Raw genomic sequence first — 14,379 nt, 5'->3', positions numbered from 1 at the left:
GAGCTGCCAGCGGCACCAGCAGCCTGAGCGCGGCAGAGCTGGCAGCCTCTGGCCTCCCGGGCTCTCTGCCCCGCGCGGCAGCTTTCCTGCCAGCGCCGCCAGCGAGGACGTGCCGACGTTCCTGCTGGCTCCCCAACCCTCTCCGCTCCGTCCCCGACTGCCACCGACGGGACCCCTCCCTCCCGCACAAGCTCACCCCACTCGCCGCACATCCTGGCACGGCCGGAGGCGCGTGCAAGGCAGACAGGCTCACCTCTGCCTGGCCCTCCATCAGCCTCTCCAGGCTCCTGGCGCTGAATGTCCTCCACTGGGCAAGAGAGGAGGAGTGCAAGAAGGTGAGCAGCGATGCCTCTGCTGCTCGGCTGGAGGAGCACTGCTCGCGGACAGAGCCCAGACCAGAGAGACACTCACGGCTTGACGGCGGCTCAGCTCCTTCTCGAGGAGTTGGAGCGACGGGAGACGGGTGACCCGGGCTCTCTTGGCTCCTTCTGGTATCCTGTGCAGCGGGAAGGGACAGGGAGAGAGGTGGCTGAGCCCAAGCTGCCTCTTCTCTCTTGTCCGGCAGCTCTGCCCGAGAGCTGCCCGCAGGCGCGGGGGCACGTGTCCCCAGCTGGGGAGCTGTGTTGCCCCGTCCGGCTGCGCCTGGAGCATCCCCCCGCCTTACCCCAGCAGTGTGCCCAGCCACAGCTCCTTCAGCGCCCGGGAGCTGCAGAAAGAGAGGAGAAGCAGCGTGAGGCCCCGCTGCCCGCCAGCCCGTGGGCAGAGGCGGGCGCCTGCAGAGCCCTGCCCCGTGGGGAAGGGCACGGGGGCAGGAGGAAGCCCCGGGGGGCAGGACAGAGGCGCCGCCCAAGCCCTGGCTCCCGCTGTCCTGCCAGAGCAGCCGCTTTTGCCCTTGCCTGCTGGGGACCAAAAGGGGACCAGGGCATGCAGGACGTGCAAATGCCCCCCCCATCCCTCCCTGCCAGCACGCTGCCTGCTCCCTGCCCGGGCTCTGCCCGCAGGGCAGAGGCCACTCCCAGCACGGCCGCCTGGCCATGCTTGGGAACCTCGCGTGCCCTGCCGTGGCACGTGGCACCACCACTCACCCGAAGGTGGCAACACAGGAGCCGGTGGGCCAGACGAGGATGAGGGAGGTGCTGTCCTCATCGCTGCCTTCCTCCTCCTGCTCTTCTTCCTCCCGCGCTGCCTCCTTCCCGCCGCTCAGCACCCACAGCTGGTCCAGGGCCAGGCGGAGCTGTGGGCGCAGGCTGGTGCCGCGTCTGCGGAGAAGAGAGGCAGGCAGGGAGCTGGAGGTGGCCTCCTTGGGGTCCGCGCGGGCAGAGCCCTGTCCCCCGCCTGCCGTTGGGAGGGAGGTTGGTGCATCGAGCAGCAAGGTGGCGGGGCCTGGGGCTGGTGCCAGGGGGTCCCTGTGCTGGTGCCAGGGCCAGGGCTGGGGGCAAGGCAGCTGGGCTCTGAGGGTCTTACTGCAACTTGGCGACGACCAGTTCCTCCTGGAGGAGGAGAAGGCGCCTCTCGCTCCTCTTGCGGCCCCGGGTCAGCCGCACGTCCGCGCTCAGCACCGTCTCGGCGTCGGTGAGAGCCTCCCTGCAGAGCAGAGAGCGGCGGGCATGAGCAAGGGGTCTGCTGCGGGGCGCGGGCGTGCCCGCGTGTCCCCGAGCCGCGGGGGGAGCCCACCTGGAGCCGCAGCAGCAGCTGGCCTGGCCCATCCCGCCCGGGACAGGAGGACCCTCGCCACACAGCAAGGATGCGGCGCAGCCGGCGACAGCGAGGATGAGAAGCGGGGTGCTGGTGGCGGTGGCGGGGCAGTGGTGTCGGGCAGAGCCTGCCTCCTCGCAGCGCTGCTGCGTGCCAGCACAGCTCCGTGCTGCTGTCTCTGGTGGCTGTTGGCTCCAGCGGACCAACATTCCGAGGCCAACGGACAGTGGGGGGGGCAGTGGGGGGGGCAGTGCGGGGGGGGTTCTCTCCAGTCTGGCCGTGTCTGTCTTGCCCTGGGCAGCCCAGAGCAGGACACAGCAGAGGGGAAGGGCCACCCCCCTGCACCTGCTGCCAGTGCCCCTTGCCTTGGGCTTCAGTGCTGGTTCCTGGCCTCCAACGAGACTCGGTGCCACTGGCCACCCCCCTCCGCGCCCGCCCGCTCAGCCACTTTGCCATCCAGTGCACTGCTCCTCAGCCCAGGTGGTGTTTGCTTTCTTCCAGCGCTCAGGCACATCTCCCTTTTGCAGTGGCCTCACAAGCCCATCTGCCAGCTCCCTCAGCACTTGAGGGTGCACCCCATCGGGGCCCATCAGGGACTTGCACTTTGCTCAAGTCTTCTCTAATGTCCCCCTCTGCCACCTGATTGCTGATCGAAGCGGAGCCTCTTGCTCCAAGGGTACCTCTTCTTTGCTCCAGCCTTTCCCCCAGGTGTGCCGGGCCGGGGATGTCTGAGGGCTGGTCTTGCTCGGAGCGTCGTGCCCCAGGAGGTCTGGCAGAACCTAGACCAGCCTCAAGTGCTGCCACGGCCTAGGGAAGGCCAGGGGAGTTTTAAGACGGAGCAAAAGAAGAGCGGAACGGTGACCGTCTGATGAGCTTCCTCATTCAAGTCCTTCCTAGGAGCTTGTCTGTTTTGTGTCTGTGCTGAAAACAGCCTTGAGAAGCCAGGGGCGTGCGAGTTAGTGCTGAGCGGTGCTTGCACAGCACCAAGGGCTCTTCTGCTCCTCCGACTGCCCCGCCAGCGAGCAGGCTGCGGGTGCCCAAGGCGCTGGGAGGGGACACGGCGGGGACATCTGGCCCCAACTCCCCAAAGGGGTATCCCACAGCACAGGAGGCCGTGCTCAGCACTAAAACCGGGGGGTGGAGGATGGCGGGGGCTGCCCTTGCTCGGGGACTGGCTGGCCATCGGTCGGTTGGTGGGGAGCAGTTGCTTTCTTTTGCATCCCTTGTTTTTCTTGGGCTTTCTTTTCCCCACTCTTTCTTGTTTGTTGGGTTTTTTCCTTCCGTTTCTCTTTTCCTTCTAAAGCTCTCTTTAGCTGAAGCCACGAGTTTTCTCCCTTTTACCCTTCCCATTCTCCCCCGCCAATCCCCCTGCGGGGGAGCGAGCCAGCGGCCGTGTGGTGCTCAGCCGCTGGCCAGGGTTAAACCGCAACAACCTCTCAGCAAAAGAGTTACCTACCCAGGGTGAGAGTGCTCGTCCTGCCTCCTCCGTCAGGCTGCGGGCATCCCCTGTAGCCCAGCGGGATGCACGAAAGCCTCAGCAGTCCGCCTGCTGTTGGAGCCGCTTCCAAGGCTTTTTGGGGGAGCTGGCGCATTTTTCGCGCCCAGCGTGGAAGTGAATCTCTACCGTTGGCGTGAGGGAGGGGGGTCTGAAGAAACTGCCCGACAAGCAGCGTGCAAGGAGGATGGCTGCAGGGGACAGCAAGCCGCAGGTGACGGCGGCTGCACAAGGACCTTGAGCCCTTCCTGGCCACCGTGCCCCGCCTGCGCCTTGCCCTCGCTCTGACCTCACGGCGCTGCTCCGAGCAGATACCCAAAACTCACCAGGCCGTGCTCCTGGGCAACCGGCTCTAAGTGAGCCTGCTTGAGCAGAGGCCTTGGACCAGAGGACCTCCACAGGTCCCTTCCAACCTCCACCCTCCGGGGTGACTCTCTGCTTTGGCGTCCCTCCTAAAGCACCTGAGCTCAGCCCTGACGCCCGCTGCAAAGGATGCTGCGACAAGGCACCATCCCAAACTCCTCCCCGAGGATTCTGCACAAAACAACCGCTCCCCACTCCAGAACAGCCCATGGCAGACACAGTCACAAGAGAGAAAAGATCCTTTTATTGTGGACATCAAGTGGGGGGGCCCAGGAGTCACAGCGCTTCAGCCAGTGGCCATCGATCCAGCAGCACCTGCAACGACAGAGTCCGAAAGCTCTGCTAAATCCACCAAGGCAGGAAGAGGCAGGCTTTGGTTCCCCTTGCTTGGGGGAACACCGTTGACGAGGAATTCTGCCGGGCCCAGCAGAGAGAGCTGTTGCTGGCGCTGACTGCGGGGCGGCTCTGGCGCCTTCTCCCCGTGGGTAATGCCCTTAGAGACCTGGGCGCGTGCAGAGATGCACAGTGCCCCTGGGCCACGCAGCAGGGCTCCATGGGGAGCCCCTGGGCAGCTGCCGTGGAGTTCTTGCCAAACCAACCCTGCGCGGCACCGTCCCTCGCCAGAGACTTGGACTGACTTAGAGCAGTGTGGAGAGTTGGCAAGGATGGGCAGCAGAGCCTGGTACCCACCTGGGCTTCCTGACCTGCTGCACCTTCCTGCATCGTTTCATTGCTCCATCCCCCAAACGGTTTCTCTCTTCCTCCTCTTTTCTGCCGCGCGGCTTTCGCTCTCCTCTCCCCACGCCTGCCTTCTCTTCCGGCTTCTCTTTTTCTCCTTGTCCTGGTGAGAGCCTGCAAACCTTGCCGTCCCACCGTGCTATTAGGTAGGGAAAGCCACCACCCACTGCAGGCGGCTCTGAGTTTAGCCAAAGGGAGCTCTTTTTACCTTCGTTCCTCCGCAAGGCTCGCCAGCTCTTCTGGGCGCACCAGGGAGTCTGCCGCGCTCTCAGGGCTGCTTGGAGGCAAAGCTGGAGGTGCCTACAACAGAAATGGCAGAGTTGGCAGGTGGCAAGAGCACGAAGCCACTGCTTGCCCAATTGCTACCTTAGCTCTCCAGAGCAGATCCCTTTGGCTGCTTTGCATCAGCCACATCTCGCACGGGCCCCCCGCCCCCCGCCCCCCCCCCAAATAGGCTTGACGAAGCTCTGACCAAGTAGCACCGGAGCAAAACCCCTCTCCAGTTGACAACTGCTCCCCTCTGTCTTTTGGTAGGGATTTCGTCGGCAGTTGGTCTGCCGCAGCACACGCCTACTGCCTTGCAGAAACAACCTTGCCACTTTTCCTTACATTGTATCATCCCGGCGGGTGGAGGAATAACCCAGACACGCACCAGCTCCACTGCCAGGCAGAGGCACAGCAGCCACTCGGCCTCAGCAGAAACTCCCCTCCGCCACCAGCCACGCTGTCCCAGTGGTTGGGCACCTGACGTACCTCTCCCGTTTCAGACTCCAGCCCCACATCTGCCCCAGCTGCTTGGAGGACACCGAGCAGAGACGGGGCTGCCTGCAGCAAGGCTTCTGCCTGACGCTCGCTGTCTGCTCTCACTGCAGGGACACTTTGCTCTTCCAAAGGCAGTTCTGCAAAGCAAGAGCATGTGCAGCAAAGCGACTTCTTGCAAGTAAAAAACAGCTCAAGCAAAACCCACCCAAAGCCCTCCTCCGCTTCTCTTTTCCGCCCTCTGATTGATGCCCTGTCTGCAGGCTTCAGCTCGTCTTTGCAAAGAGCAAACCGGCCATGCCCCGAGAGGCAGTGGCCAAACAGAGGCCACGCCACAAGCGGGGCTGCGAGGACAACGCTCGATGCCCAGCCCCGCCACAAACGACGCTGAGGTTTCTGCTGTCCCAAGCCCCAGGCCGTGACGACCCTCAGTCCCGCCTCTTACCTCTGCATCTCTCCGGGGGGGCTGGCGACTCCTCGGCTGCTGGACACGAAAGGGCAGCTGGCTCCTCCCCAAAGAGCTCCCTCCAGTTGTCCGTCAGGAACTCCACCAGCACCTTCACCTGCACACATCCAAGCCTTGCTTTCAGCGCAGGTGCCGGGAAATGTGTCAAGCGGCCTTTCCCGCTCCTGACCCTGGCCTCTGCGCAGAAGGCTGTGGCTGTGGGGCTGCTCTGCCAGGCAGCCACCCCACTGGAGCACTCGCTCCAGAGAGGAGGCAGGCACGGACCTCCGAAGAGCCAAGCTCTGACGGGCCGGCAAGGCTGCAGCCGGCTGCTCCCTACAGCGTACCTTCTCGGTCACCTCCAGCATGGCCTCCAGCGGGAGCAGGTCCTCGTTGGCTGGGCTCAGCAGGTTGGGCGCAAGGCAGATGGCCAGGTTGCTGCAGCTCATCCTGCTGGTGGAGGCGTTGTGGGCGATGTGCTGGAGGAGGGCCAGCAGCCGCTTGAGGAGGAGGAGATTGGCTGCAGGCAACTTCTCGGCCACCCTGAGGGAACAGGGACCCACCGTTAAGAAAGCAGATGTTGCCCACAGCCCGCTTGCCCAAGGCAGGTGGGAGGCAGCGGCTGTGTTGCGCAGCTTTGCGGGTGCTCTCAGCCAGCGGTCAGGGCTCCTGCTCAACAGGCAGGCTGCTGGCCACGCTTACGCTTTCAGCTCTTCAATCTTCTCCTCCTTGCTGGCCTTCTGCATGGCTGCCATCCAGTCCTCGTAGAGGTGGCTGACGAGGAGCTTGCCGGGGATGCTTCGGAGGAAGTCCTGCAACGGCAAGGGCTCCAGCTGAGCCTCTGAACACTCCAGGCCTTGCAGGAGCTCTCGCAGCTGCAGGTCAGAAGCGCTCACCTTCAAGATGACGGCCAGCAGGAGCGCAGGCTGGCTTCCCAGGTCGACGTGCGCGCCGCAGTCCAGGGCCTCCCGCAGCTCCCGAAACGCTGGGGCGCTGGCAGCTCTGCGGAATATCCCCTCCGTCGACGGCCCTTCCCGCTGCAGGACAGCCAGCAGCTCCTGCGGGAGAGGCAGGAGGACAGGTGCTTGCCTGAGGAGCTGCCTTCCAACAGCGGCGGCCAGAGCGCTGCCCCAGCTGCGGCTCCTTGCCCCGAAACGGGGCTGGGAGCAGAAGCGTGTTGTGGGGGTGAAGAGCCCAATGCCGCGTGCGCGGAGCTGCTGGGGACACCCAGCGCCTCTGCGGAGCAGGCGGAGGGAGGGCTGGGGACCGCCTGGCCAGGCTGGCTTACCTGGATGGGCTGGGGCAGCGTGCCGTCCTCCCCGCAGACGGCTGCCAGGGGCTGGCCAAAGAGTGGCCTGCTGCAGCCGGAGCCCGCCTGCCCTGGCGCCTGGGCAGCGGCCGGGGTCCGCCGCAGAGCAAAGGGCCAGGGCAGCCCCCTCCTCCTCCTCCTGCTGCTCCCTCCTGCTGCAAAGGAAAAGAGAGCAAGAGCCCGTCAATGCAGACCGCCAGGCCAGCGCTCCCGGAGCCTGCCCTGCCCTGCCCTGCCCTGCCCTGCCCTGCCCTGCCCTGCCCTGCCTGCAGCGCGGTGCTGAGCGGTGCGGCAGGACGGGCAGGGAGCCAGCAGCTGGAGCCACGGCTCCGGCTCGGCGGCTGGGGCTCGGAGGCTCCTGAGAGCTGGCATGCCAGCGGGACAGCCTGTGCCAGCCCTCGCCCTGCCCTCCTCCAAGCTGTGGGCAGCAGCAGAGGCTCCGTGTCCCCGCAGAACCACGTCCAGCGGCCGCTGCCCAGCGGGTGTCCTTGCTGCTCCAGGTGACGTCCTCCCTTGGCGTGCCCAACCTGCATGGCGACACTCAGGGGACAAGTGAGCACAGCTCAAGCCGTTGCAGGAGGTTGCCTTTCTTTCCAAAACTCACCTGGCGAGCGGCAAAGTCCCCCTGCGTTGCCAGATGGGGCCGGCGCAGGCCCTTGCTTGGGAGCATCCTGCAAGAAGCAGGCTGCGCTTAGAGAGCAGCCCCGCAGCAGCACGGGCCACCGGCGACCTGCCAGCCGGCACCAGCAGCCTGAGCGCGGCAGAGCTGGCAGCCTCTGGCCTCCCGGGCTCTCTGCCCCGCGCGGCAGCTTTCCTGCCAGCGCCGCCAGCGAGGACGTGCCGACGTTCCTGCTGGCTCCCCAACCCTCTCCGCTCCCCGACTGCCACCACGGGACCCTCCCTCCCGCACAAGCTCACCCCACTCGCCGCACATCCTGGCACGGCCGGAGGCGCGTGCAAGGCAGACAGGCTCACCTCTGCCTGGCCCTCCATCAGCCTCTCCAGGCTCCTGGCGCTGAATGTCCTCCACTGGGCAAGAGAGGAGGAGTGCAAGAAGGTGAGCAGCGATGCCTCTGCTGCTCGGCTGGAGGAGCACTGCTCGCGGACAGAGCCCAGACCAGAGAGACACTCACGGCTTGACGGCGGCTCAGCTCCTTCTCGAGGAGTTGGAGCGACGGGAGACGGGTGACCCGGGCTCTCTTGGCTCCTTCTGGTATCCTGTGCAGCGGGAAGGGACAGGGAGAGAGGTGGCTGAGCCCAAGCTGCCTCTTCTCTCTTGTCCGGCAGCTCTGCCCGAGAGCTGCCCGCAGGCGCGGGGGCACGTGTCCCCAGCTGGGGAGCTGTGTTGCCCCGTCCGGCTGCGCCTGGAGCATCCCCCCGCCTTACCCCAGCAGTGTGCCCAGCCACAGCTCCTTCAGCGCCCGGGAGCTGCAGAAAGAGAGGAGAAGCAGCGTGAGGCCCCGCTGCCCGCCAGCCCGTGGGCAGAGGCGGGCGCCTGCAGAGCCCTGCCCCGTGGGGAAGGGCACGGGGGCAGGAGGAAGCCCCGGGGGGCAGGACAGAGGCGCCGCCCAAGCCCTGGCTCCCGCTGTCCTGCCAGAGCAGCCGCTTTTGCCCTTGCCTGCTGGGGACCAAAAGGGGACCAGGGCATGCAGGACGTGCAAATGCCCCCCCATCCCTCCCTGCCAGCACGCTGCCTGCTCCCTGCCCGGGCTCTGCCCGCAGGGCAGAGGCCACTCCCAGCACGGCCGCCTGGCCATGCTTGGGAACCTCGCGTGCCCTGCCGTGGCACGTGGCACCACCACTCACCCGAAGGTGGCAACACAGGAGCCGGTGGGCCAGACGAGGATGAGGGAGGTGCTGTCCTCATCGCTGCCTTCCTCCTCCTGCTCTTCTTCCTCCCGCGCTGCCTCCTTCCCGCCGCTCAGCACCCACAGCTGGTCCAGGGCCAGGCGGAGCTGTGGGCGCAGGCTGGTGCCGCGTCTGCGGAGAAGAGAGGCAGGCAGGGAGCTGGAGGTGGCCTCCTTGGGGTCCGCGCGGGCAGAGCCCTGTCCCCCGCCTGCCGTTGGGAGGGAGGTTGGTGCATCGAGCAGCAAGGTGGCGGGGCCTGGGGCTGGTGCCAGGGGGTCCCTGTGCTGGTGCCAGGGCCAGGGCTGGGGGCAAGGCAGCTGGGCTCTGAGGGTCTTACTGCAACTTGGCGACGACCAGTTCCTCCTGGAGGAGGAGAAGGCGCCTCTCGCTCCTCTTGCGGCCCCGGGTCAGCCGCACGTCCGCGCTCAGCACCGTCTCGGCGTCGGTGAGAGCCTCCCTGCAGAGCAGAGAGCGGCGGGCATGAGCAAGGGGTCTGCTGCGGGGCGCGGGCGTGCCCGCGTGTCCCCGAGCCGCGGGGGGAGCCCACCTGGAGCCGCAGCAGCAGCTGGCCTGGCCCATCCCGCCCGGGACAGGAGGACCCTCGCCACACAGCAAGGATGCGGCGCAGCCGGCGACAGCGAGGATGAGAAGCGGGGTGCTGGTGGCGGTGGCGGGGCAGTGGTGTCGGGCAGAGCCTGCCTCCTCGCAGCGCTGCTGCGTGCCAGCACAGCTCCGTGCTGCTGTCTCTGGTGGCTGTTGGCTCCAGCGGACCAACATTCCGAGGCCAACGGACAGTGGGGGGGGCAGTGGGGGGGGCAGTGCGGGGGGGGTTCTCTCCAGTCTGGCCGTGTCTGTCTTGCCCTGGGCAGCCCAGAGCAGGACACAGCAGAGGGGAAGGGCCACCCCCCTGCACCTGCTGCCAGTGCCCCTTGCCTTGGGCTTCAGTGCTGGTTCCTGGCCTCCAACGAGACTCGGTGCCACTGGCCACCCCCCTCCGCGCCCGCCCGCTCAGCCACTTTGCCATCCAGTGCACTGCTCCTCAGCCCAGGTGGTGTTTGCTTTCTTCCAGCGCTCAGGCACATCTCCCTTTTGCAGTGGCCTCACAAGCCCATCTGCCAGCTCCCTCAGCACTTGAGGGTGCACCCCATCGGGGCCCATCAGGGACTTGCACTTTGCTCAAGTCTTCTCTAATGTCCCCCTCTGCCACCTGATTGCTGATCGAAGCGGAGCCTCTTGCTCCAAGGGTACCTCTTCTTTGCTCCAGCCTTTCCCCCAGGTGTGCCGGGCCGGGGATGTCTGAGGGCTGGTCTTGCTCGGAGCGTCGTGCCCCAGGAGGTCTGGCAGAACCTAGACCAGCCTCAAGTGCTGCCACGGCCTAGGGAAGGCCAGGGGAGTTTTAAGACGGAGCAAAAGAAGAGCGGAACGGTGACCGTCTGATGAGCTTCCTCATTCAAGTCCTTCCTAGGAGCTTGTCTGTTTTGTGTCTGTGCTGAAAACAGCCTTGAGAAGCCAGGGGCGTGCGAGTTAGTGCTGAGCGGTGCTTGCACAGCACCAAGGGCTCTTCTGCTCCTCCGACTGCCCCGCCAGCGAGCAGGCTGCGGGTGCCCAAGGCGCTGGGAGGGGACACGGCGGGGACATCTGGCCCCAACTCCCCAAAGGGGTATCCCACAGCACAGGAGGCCGTGCTCAGCACTAAAACCGGGGGGTGGAGGATGGCGGGGGCTGCCCTTGCTCGGGGACTGGCTGGCCATCGGTCGGTTGGTGGGGAGCAGTTGCTTTCTTTTGCATCCCTTGTTTTTCTTGGGCTTTCTTTTCCCCACTCTTTCTTGTTTGTTGGGTTTTTTCCTTCCGTTTCTCTTTTCCTTCTAAAGCTCTCTTTAGCTGAAGCCACGAGTTTTCTCCCTTTTACCCTTCCCATTCTCCCCCGCCAATCCCCCTGCGGGGGAGCGAGCCAGCGGCCGTGTGGTGCTCAGCCGCTGGCCAGGGTTAAACCGCAACAACCTCTCAGCAAAAGAGTTACCTACCCAGGGTGAGAGTGCTCGTCCTGCCTCCTCCGTCAGGCTGCGGGCATCCCCTGTAGCCCAGCGGGATGCACGAAAGCCTCAGCAGTCCGCCTGCTGTTGGAGCCGCTTCCAAGGCTTTTTGGGGGAGCTGGCGCATTTTTCGCGCCCAGCGTGGAAGTGAATCTCTACCGTTGGCGTGAGGGAGGGGGGTCTGAAGAAACTGCCCGACAAGCAGCGTGCAAGGAGGATGGCTGCAGGGGACAGCAAGCCGCAGGTGACGGCGGCTGCACAAGGACCTTGAGCCCTTCCTGGCCACCGTGCCCCGCCTGCGCCTTGCCCTCGCTCTGACCTCACGGCGCTGCTCCGAGCAGATACCCAAAACTCACCAGGCCGTGCTCCTGGGCAACCGGCTCTAAGTGAGCCTGCTTGAGCAGAGGCCTTGGACCAGAGGACCTCCACAGGTCCCTTCCAACCTCCACCCTCCGGGGTGACTCTCTGCTTTGGCGTCCCTCCTAAAGCACCTGAGCTCAGCCCTGACGCCCGCTGCAAAGGATGCTGCGACAAGGCACCATCCCAAACTCCTCCCCGAGGATTCTGCACAAAACAACCGCTCCCCACTCCAGAACAGCCCATGGCAGACACAGTCACAAGAGAGAAAAGATCCTTTTATTGTGGACATCAAGTGGGGGGGCCCAGGAGTCACAGCGCTTCAGCCAGTGGCCATCGATCCAGCAGCACCTGCAACGACAGAGTCCGAAAGCTCTGCTAAATCCACCAAGGCAGGAAGAGGCAGGCTTTGGTTCCCCTTGCTTGGGGGAACACCGTTGACGAGGAATTCTGCCGGGCCCAGCAGAGAGAGCTGTTGCTGGCGCTGACTGCGGGGCGGCTCTGGCGCCTTCTCCCCGTGGGTAATGCCCTTAGAGACCTGGGCGCGTGCAGAGATGCACAGTGCCCCTGGGCCACGCAGCAGGGCTCCATGGGGAGCCCCTGGGCAGCTGCCGTGGAGTTCTTGCCAAACCAACCCTGCGCGGCACCGTCCCTCGCCAGAGACTTGGACTGACTTAGAGCAGTGTGGAGAGTTGGCAAGGATGGGCAGCAGAGCCTGGTACCCACCTGGGCTTCCTGACCTGCTGCACCTTCCTGCATCGTTTCATTGCTCCATCCCCCAAACGGTTTCTCTCTTCCTCCTCTTTTCTGCCGCGCGGCTTTCGCTCTCCTCTCCCCACGCCTGCCTTCTCTTCCGGCTTCTCTTTTTCTCCTTGTCCTGGTGAGAGCCTGCAAACCTTGCCGTCCCACCGTGCTATTAGGTAGGGAAAGCCACCACCCACTGCAGGCGGCTCTGAGTTTAGCCAAAGGGAGCTCTTTTTACCTTCGTTCCTCCGCAAGGCTCGCCAGCTCTTCTGGGCGCACCAGGGAGTCTGCCGCGCTCTCAGGGCTGCTTGGAGGCAAAGCTGGAGGTGCCTACAACAGAAATGGCAGAGTTGGCAGGTGGCAAGAGCACGAAGCCACTGCTTGCCCAATTGCTACCTTAGCTCTCCAGAGCAGATCCCTTTGGCTGCTTTGCATCAGCCACATCTCGCACGGGCCCCCCGCCCCCCGCCCCCCCCCCCCAAATAGGCTTGACGAAGCTCTGACCAAGTAGCACCGGAGCAAAACCCCTCTCCAGTTGACAACTGCTCCCCTCTGTCTTTTGGTAGGGATTTCGTCGGCAGTTGGTCTGCCGCAGCACACGCCTACTGCCTTGCAGAAACAACCTTGCCACTTTTCCTTACATTGTATCATCCCGGCGGGTGGAGGAATAACCCAGACACGCACCAGCTCCACTGCCAGGCAGAGGCACAGCAGCCACTCGGCCTCAGCAGAAACTCCCCTCCGCCACCAGCCACGCTGTCCCAGTGGTTGGGCACCTGACGTACCTCTCCCGTTTCAGACTCCAGCCCCACATCTGCCCCAGCTGCTTGGAGGACACCGAGCAGAGACGGGGCTGCCTGCAGCAAGGCTTCTGCCTGACGCTCGCTGTCTGCTCTCACTGCAGGGACACTTTGCTCTTCCAAAGGCAGTTCTGCAAAGCAAGAGCATGTGCAGCAAAGCGACTTCTTGCAAGTAAAAAACAGCTCAAGCAAAACCCACCCAAAGCCCTCCTCCGCTTCTCTTTTCCGCCCTCTGATTGATGCCCTGTCTGCAGGCTTCAGCTCGTCTTTGCAAAGAGCAAACCGGCCATGCCCCGAGAGGCAGTGGCCAAACAGAGGCCACGCCACAAGCGGGGCTGCGAGGACAACGCTCGATGCCCAGCCCCGCCACAAACGACGCTGAGGTTTCTGCTGTCCCAAGCCCCAGGCCGTGACGACCCTCAGTCCCGCCTCTTACCTCTGCATCTCTCCGGGGGGGCTGGCGACTCCTCGGCTGCTGGACACGAAAGGGCAGCTGGCTCCTCCCCAAAGAGCTCCCTCCAGTTGTCCGTCAGGAACTCCACCAGCACCTTCACCTGCACACATCCAAGCCTTGCTTTCAGCGCAGGTGCCGGAAATGTGTCAAGCGGCCTTTCCCGCTCCTGACCCTGGCCTCTGCGCAGAAGGCTGTGGCTGTGGGGCTGCTCTGCCAGGCAGCCACCCCACTGGAGCACTCGCTCCAGAGAGGAGGCAGGCACGGACCTCCGAAGAGCCAAGCTCTGACGGGCCGGCAAGGCTGCAGCCGGCTGCTCCCTACAGCGTACCTTCTCGGTCACCTCCAGCATGGCCTCCAGCGGGAGCAGGTCCTCGTTGGCTGGGCTCAGCAGGTTGGGCGCAAGGCAGATGGCCAGGTTGCTGCAGCTCATCCTGCTGGTGGAGGCGTTGTGGGCGATGTGCTGGAGGAGGGCCAGCAGCCGCTTGAGGAGGAGGAGATTGGCTGCAGGCAACTTCTCGGCCACCCTGAGGGAACAGGGACCCACCGTTAAGAAAGCAGATGTTGCCCACAGCCCGCTTGCCCAAGGCAGGTGGGAGGCAGCGGCTGTGTTGCGCAGCTTTGCGGGTGCTCTCAGCCAGCGGTCAGGGCTCCTGCTCAACAGGCAGGCTGCTGGCCACGCTTACGCTTTCAGCTCTTCAATCTTCTCCTCCTTGCTGGCCTTCTGCATGGCTGCCATCCAGTCCTCGTAGAGGTGGCTGACGAGGAGCTTGCCGGGGATGCTTCGGAGGAAGTCCTGCAACGGCAAGGGCTCCAGCTGAGCCTCTGAACACTCCAGGCCTTGCAGGAGCTCTCGCAGCTGCAGGTCAGAAGCGCTCACCTTCAAGATGACGGCCAGCAGGAGCGCAGGCTGGCTTCCCAGGTCGACGTGCGCGCCGCAGTCCAGGGCCTCCCGCAGCTCCCGAAACGCTGGGGCGCTGGCAGCTCTGCGGAATATCCCCTCCGTCGACGGCCCTTCCCGCTGCAGGACAGCCAGCAGCTCCTGCGGGAGAGGCAGGAGGACAGGTGCTTGCCTGAGGAGCTGCCTTCCAACAGCGGCGGCCAGAGCGCTGCCCCAGCTGCGGCTCCTTGCCCCGAAACGGGGCTGGGAGCAGAAGCGTGTTGTGGGGGTGAAGAGCCCAATGCCGCGTGCGCGGAGCTGCTGGGGACACCCAGCGCCTCTGCGGAGCAGGCGGAGGGAGGGCTGGGGACCGCCTGGCCAGGCTGGCTTACCTGGATGGGCTGGGGCAGCGTGCCGTCCTCCCCGCAGACGGCTGCCAGGGGCTGGCCAAAGAGTGGCCTG

General features: G+C 65.0%; 2 protein-coding genes across 2 annotated transcripts; both read right to left on the bottom strand.

Annotated features, from left to right (window-relative positions):
* Window positions 1-3,774: 3,774 nt before the first annotated feature.
* On the bottom strand, window positions 3,775-7,337 carry LOC127028614 (T-cell activation Rho GTPase-activating protein-like). The gene is made up of 10 exons (XM_050914335.1): window positions 7,332-7,337; window positions 6,784-6,882; window positions 6,392-6,553; window positions 6,198-6,307; window positions 5,843-6,038; window positions 5,496-5,613; window positions 5,045-5,190; window positions 4,500-4,591; window positions 4,244-4,405; window positions 3,775-3,868 (listed from the first exon to the last, which is right to left on the bottom strand). Exons 1-10 carry the CDS (start codon window positions 7,335-7,337, stop codon window positions 3,775-3,777), a joined length of 1,185 nt encoding a protein of 394 aa, XP_050770292.1.
* A 3,962-nt stretch (window positions 7,338-11,299) lies between these two features.
* LOC127028615 (T-cell activation Rho GTPase-activating protein-like) lies at window positions 11,300-14,079 on the bottom strand (the record flags this gene model as incomplete). Its single annotated transcript, XM_050914336.1, has 7 exons — window positions 11,300-11,393; window positions 11,769-11,930; window positions 12,025-12,116; window positions 12,572-12,717; window positions 13,023-13,140; window positions 13,369-13,564; window positions 13,724-14,079. Coding segments are annotated over 7 exons (1,164 nt in total), but the record flags the coding sequence as incomplete, so codon positions are not given.
* Window positions 14,080-14,379: the final 300 nt, after the last annotated feature.

This window comes from Gymnogyps californianus, unplaced genomic scaffold (genome assembly GCF_018139145.2).
Source record: "Gymnogyps californianus isolate 813 unplaced genomic scaffold, ASM1813914v2 HiC_scaffold_369, whole genome shotgun sequence".
Lineage (NCBI taxonomy): Eukaryota > Metazoa > Chordata > Aves > Accipitriformes > Cathartidae > Gymnogyps > Gymnogyps californianus.
Note: the sequence above shows the minus strand (reverse complement) of the source record. Positions and strands in the feature narration are given on the sequence as shown.

Excerpts from the sequence above, each read along its gene's own strand:
- LOC127028614 (XM_050914335.1), bottom strand. Across the intron at positions 6,554-6,783 it reads CGCTGCCCCAGCCCATCCAG|GAGCTGCTGGCTGTCCTGCA; the intron begins GTAAGCCAGCCT and ends CCTCTCCCGCAG. Across the intron at positions 4,592-5,044 it reads TGGAGTCTGAAACGGGAGAG|GCACCTCCAGCTTTGCCTCC; the intron begins GTACGTCAGGTG and ends TTTCTGTTGTAG.